At 36.6% G+C, this 21,015-nt stretch overlaps 1 protein-coding gene and 1 pseudogene across 1 annotated transcript; one reads left to right on the top strand and one right to left on the bottom strand.

Moving 5' to 3' along the window:
• Positions 1–9,519: 9,519 nt before the first annotated feature.
• Positions 9,520–10,897, bottom strand: LOC108479014 (methyl jasmonate esterase 1-like). Its single transcript, XM_017781451.2, has 3 exons — positions 10,344–10,897; positions 10,132–10,269; positions 9,520–9,986 (listed from the first exon to the last, which is right to left on the bottom strand). The coding sequence occupies exons 1-3, from the start codon at positions 10,803–10,805 to the stop codon at positions 9,702–9,704; spliced, it is 885 nt and encodes a 294-aa protein (XP_017636940.2). The 5' UTR covers positions 10,806–10,897; the 3' UTR covers positions 9,520–9,701.
• Positions 10,898–11,952: 1,055 nt separating this feature from the next.
• LOC108478465 (GTP-binding protein YPTM2-like) lies at positions 11,953–19,109 on the top strand (annotated as a pseudogene).
• Positions 19,110–21,015: the final 1,906 nt, after the last annotated feature.

Below are 21,015 nucleotides of genomic sequence, written 5' to 3'. Positions count from 1 at the left end.
GGGTCTTTGGAGCATTGCATCAGAGATTGTCCACGTAGGTCCGAACAGATGTAAGCTATTGGTATGGGCACTGTTCAGCCACCAAGAGGGTTTTAACAGCTAATGAGTAGCCTTGGTCACTCCAAAGGTGGAAATGGAGTCAGTCGTGGTCGTGGAGCACCGAGCAGTGGTGCTGGTCACACTGAGGCGAGGCAGCTAGCACTGGTTTATGCTGCTCATCGCTGAGAGGACAGAGATGCCCCATATGTTATTACAGGTACGTTTTTAATTTTTAGTGTACCTTATACTGCATTCATAGATGTAGGAACTACCCATTCTTGTGTTGCCTGTACTGTTACTGAGAACTTGAGGATTCTGGTTGAGAATACTTCGAGCGGAATTATTGTATTAAGTCCATTGGGGCAGTCCGTCAGAGTTAATAAACTATTTAGAGACGTCCTTTTAGAGGTACAAGGGGTTATCTTTCTGGAATATCTGATAAAACTCCCTTTTGGAGAATTTGATTTGATACTAGGCATGGAATGGTTATTTAAACACCGAGTAAGTTTGGACTGTGCCAATAAATGGGTAGTACTGAAAACTGAGGCAGATAAGGAGGTAGAGGTAATTGGGGAACAACGGAACTATTTGAGTAATGTAACTTCTACTCTAAGGGCTGAGAAGTTGGTTCGTAAGAGTTGTGAGGCATTTTTAGCCTACGTCAGTGTTTCAGGTGTTGGAGACTCTTCGGTAAAGGATATTAGGACTGTTAAGGATTTTTTGGATGTCTTTCCTGAAAAGCTACCGGGGTTACCTCCAAAACGTGAAGTGGAGTTTGGGATTGAGCTCCTTCATGGTGCAGCTCCGGTGTCCATTGCCCCTTATAAAATGGAACCAAAGGACCTTATAAAACTCAAAGCTCAAATTCAAGAGTTACTAGATCGGGGGTTTATCCGCCCTAGTGTGTTTCCATGGGGAGCACTGGTTTTGTTTCTGAAAAAGAAGGATGGATCCATGTGTATGTGCATCGATTACCAACAATTAAATAAATTAACTGTTAAGAACAAGGACCCTTTACGGAGGATTGATGATCTATTTGATTAGTTTCGTGGAGCTTTAGTTTTCTTTAAGATATATCTTTGATCTGGGTACCATCAACTGAGGGCCAAAGAGACTGATGTGCATAAGATTGCGTTTAAGACTCTGTATAGTCTTTACGAGTTTCTAATGATGCCGTTTGGATTAACAAATACACCAGCGACTTTTATAGATTTAATGAACCGTGTGTTCCAACCCTATCTGGATCGGTTCGTAGTGGTGTTTATAGATGATATTCTGGTGTATTCAAAGACCGAGGTTGCGCACGATGAACATCTCTGAGTGGTTCTGCAGCTTTTGAGAGAAAAACAATTGTATGCTAAGTTCAGTAAGTGTGAGTTTTGGTTATAAAAGGTGACATTTCTGGGTCATGTGGTATCTACTGAGGGAATTAGGGTTGATCCTCGAAAAATTGAGGCTGTTTTGGATTAGAAGCAGCCTAAGACTGTATCAAAAATTCGTAATTTTCTAGGACTAGCTGGGTACTATCGAAGATTTGTTGAGGGGTTCTTACTGATTGCCGCTCCCTTAACTAAGGTGCTACGTAAGGGCGTGCCATTTATTTGGATTGACTCGCAATAAGAGAGCTTTGAAAAGCTCAAGAAAGTTCTGACTGAGGCTCCTTTCTAAATATAGCTAAAGTCTGACAAAGAATTCACTGTCTGCAGTGATGCATCACATGTTGGTTTAGGATGTGTGTTGATGGAAGAGGGTAAGGTGGTAGCTTATGAGTCATGTCAGCTTAAGATGCATGAGGTGAACTATCAGACACATGACTTGGAATTGGCTACAGTGGTATTTGCTCTGAAACTTTGGAGGCACTACTTGTACGGTGAGAAGTGTACCATATACACAGATCACAAGAGCCTCAAGTATCTCCTCACTCAGAAGGAGCTAAACCTTAGGTAGCGCAGATGGATTGAGCTGCTCAAGGATTATGACTGTTTGATTGAGTACCATCCTGGTAAGGCTAATGTGGTAGCCGACGCACTGAGCCGTAGGGCTGTTACTGACTTGAAGGTAATGTTCGCTCGTCTCAGCTTGTTTGATGATGGTAGCCTATTGGCTGAACTTCAGGTTAAACCGACATAGACTGAACAGATTAAGGGTAAACAATTAGAGAATGAGTCACTGGGTTCCCATTTCGACAAATAGAAGCTTCATATTTTGGACTAAATAGCGAAGGGGTACTTTGTTTTCATGAAAGAGTTTGTATACCGAAGGATACTGATTTGAGGCAGTCGATACTGTAAGAGGCGCATAGTAGTCTGTATGCTATGCATCCTGGCTGGAATAAGATGTACCAAGACCTTCGTAAGTTGTATTGGAGGCCAGGTCTTAAACAGAAAGTTACCAAATTCATGGGTAAATGCCTTACTTGTAAGCAGGTTAAGGCTGAACACCAGTTATCTTCAGGGTTGCTTCAACCAGTTAAGATTTTGTTGTGGAAGTGGGAGAGAATAACTATGGTCTTTGTGAGTGGGCTACCCCTAACGCCTTCTAAGAAAGATTCAGTGTGGGTCATCATGGATCGATTGACCAAGTCTGCCTATTTCATACCAGTTCGTACTGATTTCTCGTTGCAAAAGCTGGCTAAAGTGTATGTGGCTAAGATAGTAAGACTGTATGGGGTACCAGTTTCTATAATATCTGATAGGGATCCTCGCTTCACATCTTGATTTTGGAAGAAGCTGCATGAGGTACTGGGTACAAGATTAGACTTCAGTACTGCATTTTATCCTCAGACAGATGGTCAGTCAGAGAGGGTGATTCAGATACTGGAGGACATGTTAAGAAGTTGTGTAATAGATTTCCCAAGCAGTTGGGAGGACTGCTTACCACTAGCAGAGTTTGCGTATAACAATAGCTACTAGTCTAGCATAAAGATGGCACCTTACAAGGCATTATATGGTCGTAGGTGTCGTACTCCTTCGTGTTGGACTAAGTTGGGTGAGTGGCGTGTTTTGGGCCCTGAATTGATTTCTGATACTGAGGAAAAGGTTAAACTAATTCGGATTGATCAAGGCGACATCGACGATGAAGTCATATGCGGATCTGAAGCGTAAGGAGATTGAGTATTCTGTGGGAGACTTAATTTTTCTTAAGGTCTCGCCATGAAAAAAGGTACTGAGATTTGGACGGAAGGGCAAGCTAAGCCTTAGGTTCATTGGGCCTTATCGTATATTGAAGCGAGTGGGACCAATTGCCTATCAATTAGAGTTACCTCCAGAGTTGGACCGGATTCATGATGTGTTCTACGTCTCTATGCTGAGGCGCTATCGCTCTGATCCCACACACATCGTCTTAACTGAGGAGATTGAGGTTAGGCCGGATCTGACCTTTGAGGAGGAGTCAGCTTAGATTTTAGATCATGATATAAAGATACTAGGAAGAAGTCTGTTCCACTGGTTAAGGTGTTATGGCGTAATCACAACTTTGAAGAAGCCACGTGGGAACCCGAGGAGGCAATGCGAAAACTACCCACATCTGTTTTGACCAGGTAAATTTCGAGGCTGAAATTTCTTTTAGGGGGTAGAGTTGTAGCGCCCTAAATATTTATTAACTTGTTTGTGTATTGTGATGCATAAATGCATGCTTGCATCAGTGGTTAAGTGTCTTTAGGAGTGTTGGAGAAATCCTGGGGTCAAGCTTTAGCTTGTGCAAAAATTTTTCTTTTTCCTTGAATAAACCTTGTCTCTTGGCAGTAGCGTTCTTAAATAAATATAGTAAGGATGTGTCATAAAAAGCTTACTGGTCAAGGGGAAAAGGGCGTGTTACTTCTACTAAGAGACCTGAGTTCGAGTGCTTGCATGAGTAAAGAGATTAATATTTTTGATGAGTTGGACGACAAGAGGTTGTGTTTCAGTAAAAGTCTGAGTAATGGGAAGGATGGAGAGATTTTAGGGGTGTTGGAGGGAGAGAAGTTAGTAGATTTGGAAGGGATTGGGATTGTGTTCAATGGGAGTAGTGTGGGGAGGGATTTAAGGAGAAAATTAAGGGAGGTTAAGGGGGGTAGTAGTAGTTGGCCAAAAGTGGGAGTCCCCATGATGCTAATTCAGTCATAGCTGGGGGGTGCCGAAACTGAGTGATTTTTGGATTCCCATTTTGATAGCTATTTTTCTTTTACTACTTTCCTCTCTATTTCCCTCTCTTTCAATTTTATTCAATTGTGATTCCTTTCGCTTATTTCAGAAGATGAGTTGTGTTGTTGAAAGTACCTTTAGGCTTTTGTAGCTTGCGTTTTCCTTCTTCTCCCTCACATCTCTTCTCAACAGCTGCCCTTTTTAGTCGAACATCTAGTACTTCCCTATGTTCCAAATCATTTTAGTTTAGCCTGAGGTGATTGAATCTTTCCTTCTCTTCTTCTTTCGCCTCTCAAGTACAATTTACTCTTTGACTGAATATTGTTCTTGCACTTACCCTTTGTATGCTGACTCCTTCATGTGTTTTTCTTTGCTGATCTTGGTGGCAAGTGCTGCTATCTTAATTTTGTTTTGTTCACTCCTTTCCCTTTCTGACGAATCTATAGTTCTCTTTTTAACACCTTCTTTCCTGGACGGCGATTGTTAGGGGAGCGTTTGCGCTAGTGCTGCCTTTTTGTAATGGCATTCTTTTAGGGGAAATTGTGAATCGTTTACTTCCCTCCACTCTAGTTCTGCATTTTGGTAAGTGGTTCACTTGGTTCAAGTGGTTTACATTTAGGGCGGTACTTAACAAAGTTAGGTTCTAATGTAGATCCTTGACAAGGAGTGGGTGATCATTAGCTTAAGGGGGGAGTAAACCCTACTTGCTTAATCAAGGTAAGTGAATGGTACGATTGGGGATTTATGTGTTAATAAGAGGGTGTTAACCCTAACAATTTAAGGACTAATATTGGATCATATTTGGATTTAGGTTAGAGTACGTGGCGACTGGTATTTTTCTCTCAACAGGTGTGTAATCACACTGCTTCAATCGTAAAACAAAAAAAGCCGAAAAACTGTTACCATCGATGCCACGTTGGCGTGCGCTCGCTTCTATGGTAATCTAAACGTATAAGTGCAAGCATGTGAATGCAAAGACCACCACGAGCGATTTTGTGGGCTTAGGTCGTTTTGGGCCATGTTGGGCTAAAATGGGCTGTGTGGGCCCCACGGGCTCGTGTGTAATTGGCCAGGCTTTGAGCCCACTTCCACTATTTTTTTGATTAAGGTCATACGGATCGTCTACTGATGGGTTTACTGATGGGTCGGGAAGTACACTTAGGCCCTGTACTGTCGAAATGACTGTTATACCCCTATAGGTAAAATGACTGATATACCCATACACTATATTTGACTGGATTAGAGCATGACATTTTGCATACACGTATATATTATGACATGACACGTTGCATGAGGTGGTTTTGATATATATTGGAGGAAGTGTACTGTACTGGCAGCTCTGCTGCAATTACTGAATAGTGCTACCACCGGTGCTATATTTGGAGTGTAGGGATGGATGGGTCGATTTTATCCCCACATGGAGTGTAAGGCTGGACAGAGTGGAGTGTAGAAGATGGTTGGGTAGGATTTTTGTTGCATTTCTGTTATTGTTACTGTAATGGGCTAAGGCCCACACTGATACTGTTATTGTAATGGGCTAAGGCCCACACTGATACTGGACTGTTACTGAATCGGGCCTACACCCAAACCGCTTTGCCTATGGATTGTTTGATTAGTGAAAAGGGATTACACACTGAGTTTTTATAAACTCACCCTTTGTTTTCCCGTGCAGGTAATCCTTAGATGGGCCGTTGCTGCGAAGGACTCTATGGGGGCCACACGACTGATTTTGATTACTATCTCAGTTTTATCCTTTAAGAGTAATTAATTTGGGTTTTTGGTTATGTAATTAGGCCTCTTAAAGTTTTATTTTTAAATTTTGGGATTTCCAATTGTTTGATTATATTTGCTAGCTTTAGGACTCGAGTTTTAAAAAGATATATGTTTTCAAAAGACCACGAATACACAAACATGTTTCTCTAGCTTCTGCAAGAAAGAGCGTTTTCAAAAACTAATAACAATTCAGTATGCTTAACATTTGTCTAAACAATTTGAGTTTTTATCAACAAACATGATACTTGGAATTATTTTTAAAAGATCACTACAAGGGTTAAAATATTGTATGAACTTTTATTTGAACAGAACGATGCTTTCCAAACTCACTTCAATGTGACATCATAGATTCGGCCATAACGTCTAGGCTGGGTTTGGGGTGTTTCAATGAGTCCTAGAAAATTGATGTCCATCTTGGAGACAACAAGCAGGTGAAAGTTAAAGGAAAATGTACAGTTGCCATTAAAACTGTGCAAATTGATGTCAAACTTTTTTTTAATATGCAATTTGTGCCTAGTTTAGCTCATAACTTATTGAGCATTGGACTGTTAATGACTAGTGGGTATTCTGTTGTGTTTGATGGTGATTCATGTGCTATTCGTGATAAAAAAAATCTGGTCAGATCATAGAGATCATCCATATGACTCAAAATAGGATTTTCCTCTTGATGTCTCAAATGTAGTAAATAAGGCCTTAATTACTAGGAGGGATAATGAAGTTAATTTGTGGCATTTACGTTATAGATATTTGCATTTGAATGGCTTGAAATTTCTTAAAAAAAAGGAAATGGTTCTTGGCTTACCAAACATTGGTGAACTTGATTTTTGTGAAGGGTGTGTTTATGGGAAGCAAAATAGGAAGTCATTTCCCATTGGAAAATCTTAAAGGGCATCTAATTGTCTTGAACTTGTGCATATTGACTTATGTAGACCTATGAAAACAGAGTCACTTGGTGGCAGTCGCTATTTTTTGTCGTTTACAAACGACTACAGCTGCAGGAGCTGGGTGTATTTTTTGAAATTCAAGTCTGAAACCTTTGAGAATTTCAAGAAATTTAAGGCGTTGGTGAAGCAGTAAAGTGAGAGAAGTATAAAAGCCCTTCAAAATGATCATGGTGGTGAATTTTTATCTAATGATTAATATTTTTTGTGAAGCGGATGGGATTCTCAGGGAACTTACATCACCATACACACCAGCATAGAATGGAGTTGCGGAACAAAACTTGATGAAAAATCCTAAAAATGCATTTTCATTGGCTATAGTTCCCAATATAAAGTATATCGTCTATATAATCCTATAAGTGGCAAAGTGACAATTAACAGGGATGTTGTATTTAATGAAGAGATGGATGTAAAACTAAACTATGACAAGGGAGCCATGACGAATGAAATTCTAGCACCAGCAGATTTTGAAGTTGAACAGCTTGCAAATTCAGTTCCTTCATCACCCGCAAATTCAGTTTCTTCCTCTCTTAATGCTACTACAAGTTCTAGTTTTGATTCTATAGCAGCCCATGCCTCCAATAGTAGTAGCAAAAGTGAAACACCATCAAGAAGGTTTAGGTCTCTTAGAGAAATTAATGCGTCATGTGACTTTACCTTGTTGGTCACTGACCCAACTTCTTTTGAAGAAGCTGCAAAACAACCTGAATGGCAGAATGCTATGAAGGAGGAGATGCATGCTATTAAAAGCAATTCAACATGGGATTTGGTTAATGTTCTCGAAGGCAAAAATGTTGAAGGACTGAAGTGGGTATTCCGATCAAATTATAATACAGATGGAAGCATCCAAAAGCATAAAGCTCGGCTTATGGCAAAAGGTTACTCACAACAACAAGGTATTGATTTCGAAGAAACATCTTCTCTTGTTGCTTGTTTTGAAACTGTAAGATTTGTTTTAGCATTGGCTGCTCAATTGTAATTATCTGTGTATCAATTTGATGTAAAATCTGCCTTTTTGAATGGTGATCTTGTGGATGAGGTTTATGTGTCATAACCACCGAGTTAAAGTAAGCTCTACGTGTCTGGTACAGCAAGATTGATTCATTCTTTCAGAACAATGGGTTCACTAGAAGCGAAAATGAGCCAACTCTTTATTTGAAGAAGAGAGGTAATGGAGATTTTTTGGTGGTCTGTCTTTATGTCGATGATATGATTTATCTGGGTTCCTCAAAGTTGTTAATTGATGATTTTAAGTCATGTATGGTGAAAAAATTTGAGATGACATATTTGGGCATGTTGCAATATTTTCTGGGACTTCAAGTTATGCAGGGTGATGATGGAATTTTTGTATACCAAAAGAAATATGCTGCAGATATTTTAAAGAAGTTTGTCATGGTGGATTATGAAGTGGCATCCACACCAATGAACATTAATGAAAAGTTGCAGCATGAAGATGGGACTAAAAAAGTTAATTCAACATTGTTCAGAAGTTTAACTGGTGGTTTGAATTATCTTACACACACTAGGCCCGATATTGCCTGTTGTGTTAGTGTTGTGTCAAGATTTATGCAAAGTCTTACAAAACAACACTTTGGAGCAGCAACAAGAATCCTTCATTATGTTGCAGGAACTATGAATTTTGGTATTTGGTACTGCAAAGTATCAAATTTCAAATTAATTAGTTTCACTGACAATGATTGGACAGGTTGTTTAGATGATCGAAAAAGCATTTCTGGCAATGTTTTTAGCTTTGGTTCTGGAGCAGTAACATGGAGTTCAAAGAAGTAAGAAACAATAACTTTATCATCATCTAAAGCAGAATATGCAGCAACAACAGTAGCGGCACGACAAGCTTTATGGCTGAGAAAACTTCTTAGTGATTTTAGTCTTGAGCAAAAAGAAGCAACTAAAATCTTTTGTGACAATCGATCCATAGTTGCAATGACAAAGAATCCCGCTTTTCATGGAAGGACTAAGCACATTGATGCGCATCATCATTTTATTCGGAAGTTTGTAGGTGATCAACAGATAATACTAAAATTTGCAACACAAATGAACAAATGGTTGATGTATTTACAAAGTCTCTTACTCAGGCCAAGCATCATTTTTTCAAATCACAACTTGGAGTATATGATTTTGAATCAAGGGAGAAGTGTTGAAAAAAATAATGATTCAAAATGTTATTTACTGCTATAATTAGTATATGTTTTTATCTTTATCAGTTAGTGGGTATTAAGAAAATGTTATATTGATTTGGTTGTTTAGTTGTTAGTTTTATCTGGCACCAAATCTAATCATGGGTTAGTGTTACTAATTTTTAGTTTTTTATTTTAGTTACCACTAGCATATTTAAACCATGTACTCTGTTCTTTTTCATTGAGAAATAAACATAGCATTTTCTATTCTGTCATTTACTCTTCTCTGAGCATTCTTTCTTAGTTGTTTTACCAACATGGAGGAGAGAGCTGATATACGTCGTACGCAAAGTAGTTGGGGCCGGTGAGCACGGAGGTTGGAGGGCTGCCAGGGCCGTTATCAAATATATATTTCTTATCCATCTTGGAATTGACTCTGTCGAAAAATATCATGTAAAGCAAACTTTATCTGTGGTTATCTAGTTTCCATTATATCTTTTGTATGCAGAGTTTGTGCGAATAACCAAACTTTTCAATTGATGAAATAAGTGTAATTTAATATAAGCGTAACTTCCCTTAAATGTTCATTTTGGCATCTAGCCTAAAACAATGGAAGTTATGACATTTATTCATCTCATATCAGCTAAACTTGAGCAAATTCCTAGTAGTGAGAGTAGTCATCAATGGCGCTTTCAAGTATATTTCTCTGCAATTTCTTCAAGGCAAGAGCACAATTCCTTGGGTTTCGAGAACATGATCATATGATCCGAATCCGGAATCAACTTTACCTCGTTTGGTGGACTGTTTTCAACAATCCACCTTTGGAAGTCTTGTTTGAGGATATTATCTTTTCCACAAACAATGTAAACTCGAGGAACCGTTCCATATTTCTCCTTGGTCAGTGCAACAGCCTTGATTGATTCTTCATCATTAAAGAAACAAACGTGTCTGACTAAAGTTAGTGCAAGCGTTAAATCCTGCCCCAATTCATACCAACAAATATCAGCTCCTTCTTCATCATATTTGAAGGAAAACTTATTTCAATGGATGTTGTTTATAACTGAAAATATATATATATATATAAACGATGAAGGGTATTGATTGAATTTGACTAAGTCTTGCCTCAGGTGGGGATAACTGGTAGAACTTGGATGCCAAAAAATTAGGTCCAGGGCATGCTGAAGTCGGAGGCTTATCTAGTCCATTGTGGAAACCAAACTGAGTGTCCATGGCCTTGTCGGAATCCATTTTTTCTTTGAACTGTCCGAGAAATAACCAGTAATGAAAGTTAAGAGCAAGTCCCAATACAAGGTAAGAATTGCAGAAGCATGTACCTGTTGAGAAATAGTTACAAAAGGGAGAGTTGGACTGGCCATGTAAGCAGCGGCAAATACTGCAACAGCTACATTTTCAGGATATCTTTCCATGGCAGCTGATATGCAATACCCACCCATGCTGTGACCAACTAGAATCACCTTCTCCTCTGGTTGGAGCGACGCCATGAAGTTCATCAACGGTTCAAAGTAATCAGAAATGGACTGTACCTCATGAACATGCTTTGGATGAATCCCAGCACCAGCCATGTCCATTGCTGTAACCTTATGACCCACTGATTTGAGCTGAGGTATCACTTTATACCAGCACCAGGCTCCATGAGAGGCTCCATGAATTAGCACAAAATGTCCTTTCTTCTCCATCTGTTTTCGTTCTTTAATGGCTTCCCTTTTGCATAACCGGTTTATCTCAAAATTGTGGGAGTTTTCTGGCCCTTTAAATTTGTTGAAGTCACCATCCATCTAATAATTCCCTTTCAAGTCAAGACACTTGTCACTTCATTAATGTTTCAGTGTCTTTGAATATTATTTGTTTATTCCTTCTCAAAAACAACTACAAGATACTATAAAACAAGAATGTAATATCTAAAGATGATATATAAGCAAAAACAGAAGGGTACATGTAATTAAAACTGTCGATCTTCATTGTCCTATTCCTGGGACTTAATGCCGGACGATAAACTCTAAGAGAACGTCACATGTTAGGCAGTTAAACATCAAAAACAATAGTAAAGCTTGGAAAGGATAACATCTTAACAGCTTAAAGTTTGACGTTTACTTGTGCTTTTTATACTGTTTTACTTTCACCACGAACCAAGCAGGTAAATTTGAGCAATTTCTTCAAGGCAAGTTCAGAGGTCTAGAATTGTAAGATATCAGTTTTTTCTTAGATATTCTAAGAATAGAATGCTTGTGTTTTGTTCATTTTTTAGATAAACAAATAAACCTTGGCTGGCTCATGCATTTATTACGGGTGTCTTTATTCAATGTCACCCTTAAATTTTTGGCTATTTAACTGAAATGACTCAAAAAAGTAATTAATTACATAATTGACCCAAATTAAAAAATGAACAGTCAAATAACTTGAAATGAACAGTAAATTAAGCTGGGGACTTAAAAGGCGGTATCACCTAGATATTTGTGCCAATCATCACTTAAAAATTTTCTCAAGTATTAAAAAATTATTTTTTGGGGTTGGGGGACATAAGTGGCTAGCTCCCTAGTATTTTTTTTCTACTCGTATCATATTGGTATATTTTACACGAGTATTTGAAAAAAAATTTGGGCAGGGGGACCCTGATAGCCGGAACCAAATTTATTTTGGGTGCTGGCCAACTAATAGTCGGTACTTATTTTTTTAAAAAAAATATTTTGGGGTTTGGGGGAACTAGATGGCTAACTTCAGCTTTCTCAAGGACTGAATTTTTTTTTCATGTCTGGGACATTGGTGACCGGAACCTTTGAATCAGATTTAAAAAAAAAAAATTGGGTGCTGGGGTGTGATATTGTTGTTGGTTGGAAAAAAAAAATTGTTGAGCATACCACAAAATGGGAGTGTCTGGGAGTGTACTGTCAAATGTGGATATTGATTTTTGTAGTGTATCATCAAATGAGTGTGACGTAGTGGGTTGCAGATGAGAGTGTTTGGGAGTGTACCACCGGAATTTGGGGTTGAATTATATATTATCATTTTTCAATGGAGTTGAATTATATACTGTCACGTGAACCTCAAAGGTTATGCTGTTAAGGGTCAGATGACTTCTTCTGCCATATATGGTGAACTGTGTAGACCGGTTATGGGGCTTTATTTTGGGATTTTGTAAAAATATTTTAATCTGTATTTGTTGGTCGAATTTTATATTTTCATATATAAATTTTATATTTTCATATATAAATTATAAATAATTTCATAAATTAGTTTTGAAGTATATTCGTGTTTTCTTATATTATTATTTGAGTAATATTATTTGTTGGAATTATATATTTTTACTTAATATTTTGTACCATGCCAACTTGATAATTATGATAAAAATTCCAAATATTTTGTGTCTGTAAAAAAAATTAAGAATAAATATTTAAAAAAGAAATGAAAACTGTGTAGATCCCGACGACATCCCCAGCGCCTACGTATAACGTGCGGGGTGCCTCTGTCGGCAAGGGCGTGTAGCTTTGTTGAGGTGTTTGATAGTTTCTCGGGCCGACCTCTAGTGTCCCTTCTAGTGTATTGAAGAAAGATGTATAATCGTATACCCCATCATCAGGGGTGTTGGGGTATTGCGATACTGGAGGTGTCGAGCCTAAAATATCTTCAATGTTCGTGTAAGTGATTGCCGACGGAGCTCTAGGTGGTATGAGGATGATCCAGAGTGTGTCGAATGTTGAGGCTCGGGGTCTTCACCAAATATATCCTCGAATGAAGGAGGATTCAGATTAGGCATATGAGAGGTTTCCTTGGAAGCTTCATAGTCAGGCTTGGGATCAGTGTTGGAGACAAAATCTGTGTTTCCAAATAATGAAACTCGATTACGACACAGTCGTGTTCTAATCCTACGCCATTTATAAACCATAAAAGTAACAGGTTTTTACTCCTATTCTTGATGCGTTTTTGGATGATTTATTATATAAATTAGTGAATTTGATGCTCCTAATTCTTTAAATTCATGTTTCTATACTTAAGTGAGCATAAGAAAGTGAAAAGAGCGAAAAACGGGTCAAAATTGGAAAAAAAGAGCTGTTTTCAGGATCCACACGGTCTGGATATTTCACACGAGCTGGGTACACGCCCGTGTGAGCCACACGCTATGTCTCAGCCCGTGTCGATTTCACACCTTGTTTCTCTTTTATGTGGAAAAAGCCAATTTTTAGGGATTATGAGCATTCTAAAGTCTATAAATACACACTAGAAGAGGACCTAAGGGGGCACGCAGAGAAGAACGAAGAAAAGACTCGAAGAACGCCACTGAATTCATTTCAAAAGCGGATCTCCTTCAAGATTGAAGATCTCATTCAAGATTGAATATCTCCATTCAATTTCTTTAGAAGTTTTATTAGGTTTCTTTATGTCTTGTTGTTTTCCTAACTTTGAGATGATGATATTCCAAATTATGAACTAAATTCCCTAGATACCTAGGGAAGATGAAACCTATATGAATCTTATTATTTGATTTCTGAATTACATGATAAATACTTGATTCTTGTTATCAATTATGTATACTTATTTCACGTTTTAATATTTTCAGGATATTAATTCATGCTTAATATGTTTATTTCAGTGGAACAAAAGTCCTTGTTTAAAAGTAGAACTAGCATAATTGAGTTGAGTTGCATACAATCCTAGAAATAGGACAACATAAATCTACAAGATTAGAGTCAAATCTAATAGGGGAATCTATAGATCGAGTTAATGGGACAATAGGGGTTTTAATTAGAAAGATATTTCAATTAATCAACCTAGAGTCAGTTGTTTTTACTCTCGAAAGAGATATTAATATAATTTAGGGATTTCTACGGATTAAGGAGCAAGAAAATAACTTGTTTAATTCAGATTTAGAATAATAAGTGAAGTCTAGGTGGATTCTTTCCTGGGTATTGTCTATCTCATTGGTTTTATTCGATTATTTTGCCTAATTCATTCTCTGTTGCATTCTTAGTAATTAGTTTAATTAATTTTAGATTAAAAATAGTTCCTTCAATTTATTGGCTAGATAATAGAAAAATAGTAAGTATTAGTACTTTTAGTCCTCGTGGATATGATATTCCTGACTCACCATAGGTATACTATTACTCGATAGGTGTGTTTGCCTTTATCGTAATTTTAGTTAGTTTAGTGACCATCAAGTTTTTGGTGCCGTTGTCGAAGACTAAAATATTAGGAACACTCGTTTTTTATTAATTTAGCCATTTTTATTTTTATTGCATTTTATTTTTATTTTTAGTTTAATTTTTGTTTTCTAATTTTTCTTTTATTTGCTTTTGGCAGGTTCCTTTAGTTTATGACTAGAAGAAACCTGTCGGGATCATTACTATTTGATAGCGAAATTGAAAGCACAGCTCATAGAAACCGTAGAGAAGCAAGGCAGAGTCGACAAAGTATAATGGAAGAGTAAGAGGACGTCATTAATATTACTGAGGAGATGGCTAAAAATCAAAATAATTAGCTACTTCCTGTGGTTGTCGTAAATCCTGTAAATCTGAATCCTGCTCCTCATACTATGTACGATTATGCTAAGCCCACTTTAACTGGGGCTGAATCGAGTATCATGAGATCTGCTATTGCTGCGAATAACTTCGAACTAAAGCCGAACACTATTCAGATGATCCAACAGTTTGTTCAGTTTAATGGTTTGCAAGACAAAGATTCAAATACTCACACTACAGCAAATTAGGTTTTTAGCGGCATTTTTAGCGACGCTAGGACTAAAAACGCCGCTATAGATCGAGCATTAGTGGCACTTTTTGAAAAATGCTACTATAGGTTGACCATTAGAGGCGCTTTTTAAAAAATACCGTAAAAAAATTAAGCACAACGCCGTCGTTTTATGTGAGCTTTAGTGGCATTAGCGGTGCTTTTTGAAAAACGCCGCTATAGGTCGACTATTAGCGGTGCTTTTTTAAAAAACGCCACAAAAAAATTAAGCACAATGCCGTCGTTTTATGTGAGCTTTAGTGGCATTAGCGACGCTTTTTGAAAAATGCCGCTATAGGTCGACCATTAGTGGCGCTTTTTAAACAACGCCGCTATAGATCGAGCATTAGCGACATTTTTAAATTTAGTTTATGGGTTATGGTTTAAGGTTTAGGATTTAGAGTTTAGGGCTTAGAGTTTATGGTTTGGGGTTTAGGGTTTAAGGTTTGGGATTTAGAGGTTGGGTTTAGGGGTAAATATGGTGAACTACTTAATTAACTTATATATCTTGGATTTTTTTATAATATAAATCTAAATAAGATAAATATAAATTATTATTTTTAAAAATATATATATCAAAATGGGTTAAATCCCAAAAGCATACATGAACAATGGTTTAGTGTGCAATGGGTTAAATCCCAAAAGCATAAATTATGAACACAATTATTGATATAACATCATTTTATATTTATATATTGCATACATAAATATTTATATTTATTCAATATAAAAATATATTGATGTATTAATTTTTTAAAATATGTATGATTAAATCAAAATTAAAGTTTCAACTATACATTTAAACCACAATTAGAATTTCACGTCTACAATAACACATTAAACCGAAATTCATATATAATTCTGAGATGTATCTAGATCAAAATTTAGGTGTATACATATAATTAAATATTTAATTATGGTTTAAGGGTTGGGGTTAAGGGTTTAGGGTTTAAGGGATATGGGTTATGATATAATGTTTATTATTTTGGGGTTTAGGGTTTAGGGTTTATGATTTAAGGTTTAATGCTCATGGTTTAGGGGTTTAGGGTTTATGATATAATGTTTATTATTTTGGGTTTAGAGTTTTTGATTTAGGGTTTTATGGTTTTTTATTTTATAGTTAGGGTTGTAGTACTGTTCATGATTTTAAAGGTTAAGCTATTAAGGTTTAAGGGTTAGGGTTTTTGATAAAATAAAAAAATCAAATTATTTTAGGGTTTAGGTAAGCAATAAGATTCTTTTTAATTACTTTTATCCCTTGTAATATATATATATATATATATATATATATATATATATAGGGTTTAGGGTTTAGAGTGTAGGTTTATGGTTTGGGATTTAAGATTTAGGGTTTAATGTTGAAAAATTGAAGCAACATTTCAATTTTAATGAGAAAAAGTTGAAAGTAAAAACATAAAAAATACATGTCAAAAATGAAAAAAATACTATTAATTAAAATAATTTAAATTTTTTTGGGTATATGACTGATTTTTTAATTTATATATTAATTAATTTCTTATAGAATTGTAAAGAAGATAATATTTATTTTAATATATTAAAATTATTTTAATTAATTATCAATATAGTTTAAATTATTTAAGAGATAATGATAAAGTTTATATATATTAAAATAAAATAAAGGATTTTTAGCGAAGCAAAACGGTGCCATTTTGTGTAAAGGAGAATAACTTTTCACAGCGTTTTTATTAAAATGCCACAATAGATAAGCAATAGCAGCGTTTTTATTATAAAAATGCCGCAAAAAGTCTTACATAAAACGACACCATTTTGTTACCCACAATGCCTTAAGACTTTTTCCCAAAATCGGTTCCTCCCTTCGCCCCGAAATCCCAAAATTTGACATGAAATATCTTCTTTTTTCCCTCCTTTCTTTTTCCCAAAATCGGTTCCCTCCCCCTCCCCAAAGAAATCCTAAAATTTTGCCTAAAATTTCTTCTCTTTTTTTCCCATTTTATTTTTCCCAAACCATTTCTCCCCTACCCCGATTCCCTTTATTTTTTCCCTTAGTTTCCCCAAATCGGTAGCCCTTTACATCTCCGTCGGTAGCCCGCTGCTATATCTCCGTCGACATATGCGGTCAAGTATATTAAAAGAGGACCCAAGGTACGTGCTAGTGTCATGGGTTGCGCATGAGGCAAGAATCTTAAGTCTGTGACACTAGGATTTTCTTTTCTTTTTCCTTTCATTTCATATTTACAATTCTGATTTCTACGGTTAATGTTCATGATCTTGTATCTGTTTGCATTTTCTTTTTATTCATGGGCTAAATTGGGCTCCTTTTTTCTTATTTAGACTCAATGGATTGATTTCAAGGGTTTCTTTTACTATGCAGATAGGTGAACATGCGCAGAGGGAGATTATGAACCATAGGTCTTTAAAGCATCCAAATATAATTAGATTCAAAGACGTAAATATCTATATAATACTGCTTTTACATTTTAAATTACTTGTTGAATTCTGCATTTAGTTGATTATAATTAGATTCAAAGAGGTATATTATTCTTTTGTAAATAATTTGTTATATTTTGTTAACATATTGCTAAATCGATTATGTGTATTGAAGAAGCAAATCTGTCTTAAATAATATGCTCATTATGTATGTATATATGAGTGAATGATGATGACTTACTCTAATTTGTTTGAAATCGAAATTCATTTTGAATTGCATTTTCTTGATGCACCAGTAAAATCAGGAGTCAACCGATAATTGCTTGGCATTCTAAGGCTAATCTTTGGGCACTTAATTTGGTTAATTGGCATTTGAACGCTGACAAGTTAAACTTTAGGTTTGGTTTATGAGAGATTGGGTTTGGGGATTAGGCCTCTTTTGGCGAATATAAAATTTTATGTTAAACATGTTATAGTTGTTGATGTTATTTTTATGCATCATTGGAACAGATATTGATATTATCTGGTTGCAATCTTCTGCAGTGACTACCTGTTCAAGCTTCTGCTTATTGGAGATTCTGGTGTTGAAAAATCTTGTCTTCTTTTGAGATTTGCTGTAAGTATATTGACTTATGTTGTCATTTGAAAGTAAATGTCTACATTATAGAGATCTATTTTCCTCGTTGTACATTCTTAGGTTCTTATATGATTGCCCTAAATGTTTATATCCATGTATGATGTTAGATTGTAATAATGATTCATTAAAAAGTTTTACTGCATATAACATGTGTCTTGAGAGAGTAAAATGTGCACTTCACGAGTTTGGACATAGATAATTGTGGCCTCAGAATCTTGTCACTATATTTAGTTGTATATCAAGATATCAAACATGTGGAATTTTGGATATTCCCAGATGGTTATGCAGGACAAAATCATGAATCTATGATTTTGTAATTTCTTTTATGCAGGATGATTCATATGTAGAAAGCTACATAAGCACCATTGGGGTTGATTTTGTAAGTGAACAGTCCTTGGTGCTAACTTGACCTCTAACTCCCAAAACTTATAGCAATTATTCTAACCTCTTTTGATTTCATTTTCTTTTTTGGTAGAAAATACGTACTGTGGAGTAGGATGGGAAAACCAGTAAACTTTAAATTTTATGTTTTTACATGCTTTATCTTTGATTTGTTTCTGTGAAAATTTTCTAACCTATGTTGTTCCGAGTAATGCTCCTAATAAGAGAACGAGTTGTCTACTCATTTTCTTCTTTGGCTGCTATTTTTTCCCTTTCTGTATATTTTCATTTTATATTTTGTCTTAAGAAGTTACTCTTAAATCTTAACACATAATTTTGGCTTCATGATGATAACTAATTAGTTTGCTTATGGTTCAATGTGTAGTGGGATACTGCTGGACAAGAACGGTTTAGGACAATCACTGGTAGTTACTACCGTGGTGCCCATGGCATAATAGTGGGTGATCTCCCTTCTAGATATTTTTCCCAGTCTTTATTTGTGCTACTTAAGAAGTTTTATTTTTTATTTTTATCTTTTTCTTTCCCTTCTACTGCTGGATCCTCTATTAGATCATTTATGATGTGACAGACCAAGAAAGCTTCAACAATGTCAAGCAGTGGCTGAGTGAAATTGATCGCTATGCTAGTGATAACGTTAACAAACTACTAGTTGGAAACAAGTGTGATCTTACAGCTAATAAAGTTGTATCATACGAAACAACCAAGGTATTTTCCAGTTTATTTCTAGGAAGTGAAGGTATTTTCCAGTTTATATGATGGAAATAGAACGACTTATGAAGAACGAATGTTGCAAATCGATGAACTAGATGAATGGCGGACACATGTCAATGAGAAAGTTAGAGTGCACGATGCAGAACCATAGCGAAAATATGATGATCATATGGATGGAACACACCAAATTAAGGTTGGAGAAAAGATATTACTAGATAAAACAAACCCACGTATTGTCACTTCAGAGCTTAATGCAAGCGGAGCAACTCATTTTACGGTACTGAATATCTTCCCATATGGTACAGTCGAGGAAAATCTTTCTAAATTCGACACTTTTAAAGTAAATATTACTCGAATCAAACCTTATTTTGTTAATAGAATTGACAGGGAGAAAAATGAGTTTCGACTTCGCGAACCACTGTGACCGTGCGAATACGAGGTAAGTCGAGCTTAGACTTTAAATAACTGCTTCTCAGGAGGCAACCCAAGTGTTAACTCTACTAATTTTATTAATTTTATGGTATTTTTAAAATTAATTAATTTAAAAAACAATAATAATAATTTAATTAAAAAAAAGTTTTTTGGCGTGTCCTTGGTCGTGTGGATTAAAACGGTTCGACAGTGAGTTACATGGCCTGGTGACACGGCCATGTAACCCACCTGGCATGGACACATGGGCGTGTAGATCTTGAGACTTAATTATTCAAAAAATAAATAGAGACACGACCTAAAATAGTCCACACAGGCGTGCGACACGGCCATGTAGCCCATACGGCCTAGACACACGGGAGTGTCCTAGGCCGTGTGAAACCCAGAGCTAATTTTTTCAATTTCAAAACAAGTCAAAGAGTTAAACGGGCAAGGCACAGGGCCGTGTGTGAGACACGGATGAGCCCCACGGGCGTGTGAAAGTTCACACAGGTGTAGGAGAAGCGAAGGATGTTGCACATGATCATGACACACGGCTGTGTGAAGACTGGGTTAAAAATTTTTAAATGCACACGGTTGGGTTGAGCCATACGGGCGTGTGACAAAGCCGTGTGGCCCAATACGGGCCTAAACACGACCGTTTCACCCCTTTTAACCTTAAACCTTAACTATTTTTTTTACTTTTTCTTCTTCCCCAAATCTCCACCCAGAAACCCTAGCCACCGCTCCCTCCAACCGCTCCCCTCCGATCGCCATACCTTTCCCCTTTTTTATCCTTTCTAGACACCACCCTTCCTCTCTCCTTTCCCTCACCCTTCCCAGGACACAACCCCATAACTACTCTTTCCTAGTTCACCCACGATTGACCCCCTTTGACCCCTATAATTGTCTCTTTTGCGTAACCTCCAGCAACCACCCACGCCACAACCCTCCTCGCTGGCCTACTCTTTCCTTTCTCCCCTTTCCCTTCCCCTTCCCTAATTGAAACCCTTTTCTCTACCCTTTTCATCCTCTTCGAACCACCCCATTTGCCCCCTCACACATACACCCCATGACCAGCCCCTTCTCCCTACCATCTCAATCCATCGATTTTTGTGCCTAACACTATCGCATCCACGCACATGTCGCCCCCACCAACCACTCCTGCACTGTCCCCCTCACTTCGGTCATTGCCCCTACCGCCGTCGGTCCTCTTTTTACTCCTTGTTATTTTAGCTCTAGTATTATTATTATTATTAATTATTTTTTATTTATTATTATTATTTTATTATTATTGGTTTTACTGATTTTAGTTATTTTTTTATTCATTCTTGTTATTCAGTTTCTTAACTATTGATGTGATTATTCTTGAGTTCTGGACATTATTACTATTTGATTTGATGTTATTTTATTTTCTTTCTTCAGTAGTATTGTGCATGTCTTTTGTTTAGTTGATTTTATTTGTGTTTTGATTTTATTCTTGCTAGTCTGCTTCTTCATGTTTATTATTAGGTTTTTGTTTGGTAGTAGCATGCTGTTTCTTAGTTTTATTATGTTTCACATCTATTTCTCTATTAGTCCAATTTTGGAGCTTCACTTAGATTTTTATTCTTTCTGAGCTTGCATCTTTTATGTTGGTTCATCCATTTAATATATTTTGATTGCTTTATTGTAGATCCACTATGACGAACACACGCGGC

This window comes from Gossypium arboreum, chromosome 12 (genome assembly GCF_025698485.1).
Source record: "Gossypium arboreum isolate Shixiya-1 chromosome 12, ASM2569848v2, whole genome shotgun sequence".
NCBI classification, from domain to species: domain Eukaryota; kingdom Viridiplantae; phylum Streptophyta; class Magnoliopsida; order Malvales; family Malvaceae; genus Gossypium; species Gossypium arboreum.
The sequence above is the reverse complement of the archived record's forward strand: the minus strand, read 5'-3'. Positions and strand labels throughout refer to the sequence as shown.

What these genes read in the sequence shown, in the direction of transcription:
- LOC108479014 (XM_017781451.2), bottom strand. Translation starts at nt 10,805, where the DNA reads ATGGATGGTGACTTCAACAAATTTAAAGGGCCAGAAAACTCCCACAAT. An exon ending in TTGTAACTATTTCTCAACAG is followed by an intron (nt 10,270 to 10,343) that starts GTACATGCTTCT and finishes TTTCTCGGACAG; the next exon opens with TTCAAAGAAAAAATGGATTC. An exon ending in ACCAGTTATCCCCACCTGAG is followed by an intron (nt 9,987 to 10,131) that starts GCAAGACTTAGT and finishes GAATTGGGGCAG; the next exon opens with GATTTAACGCTTGCACTAAC.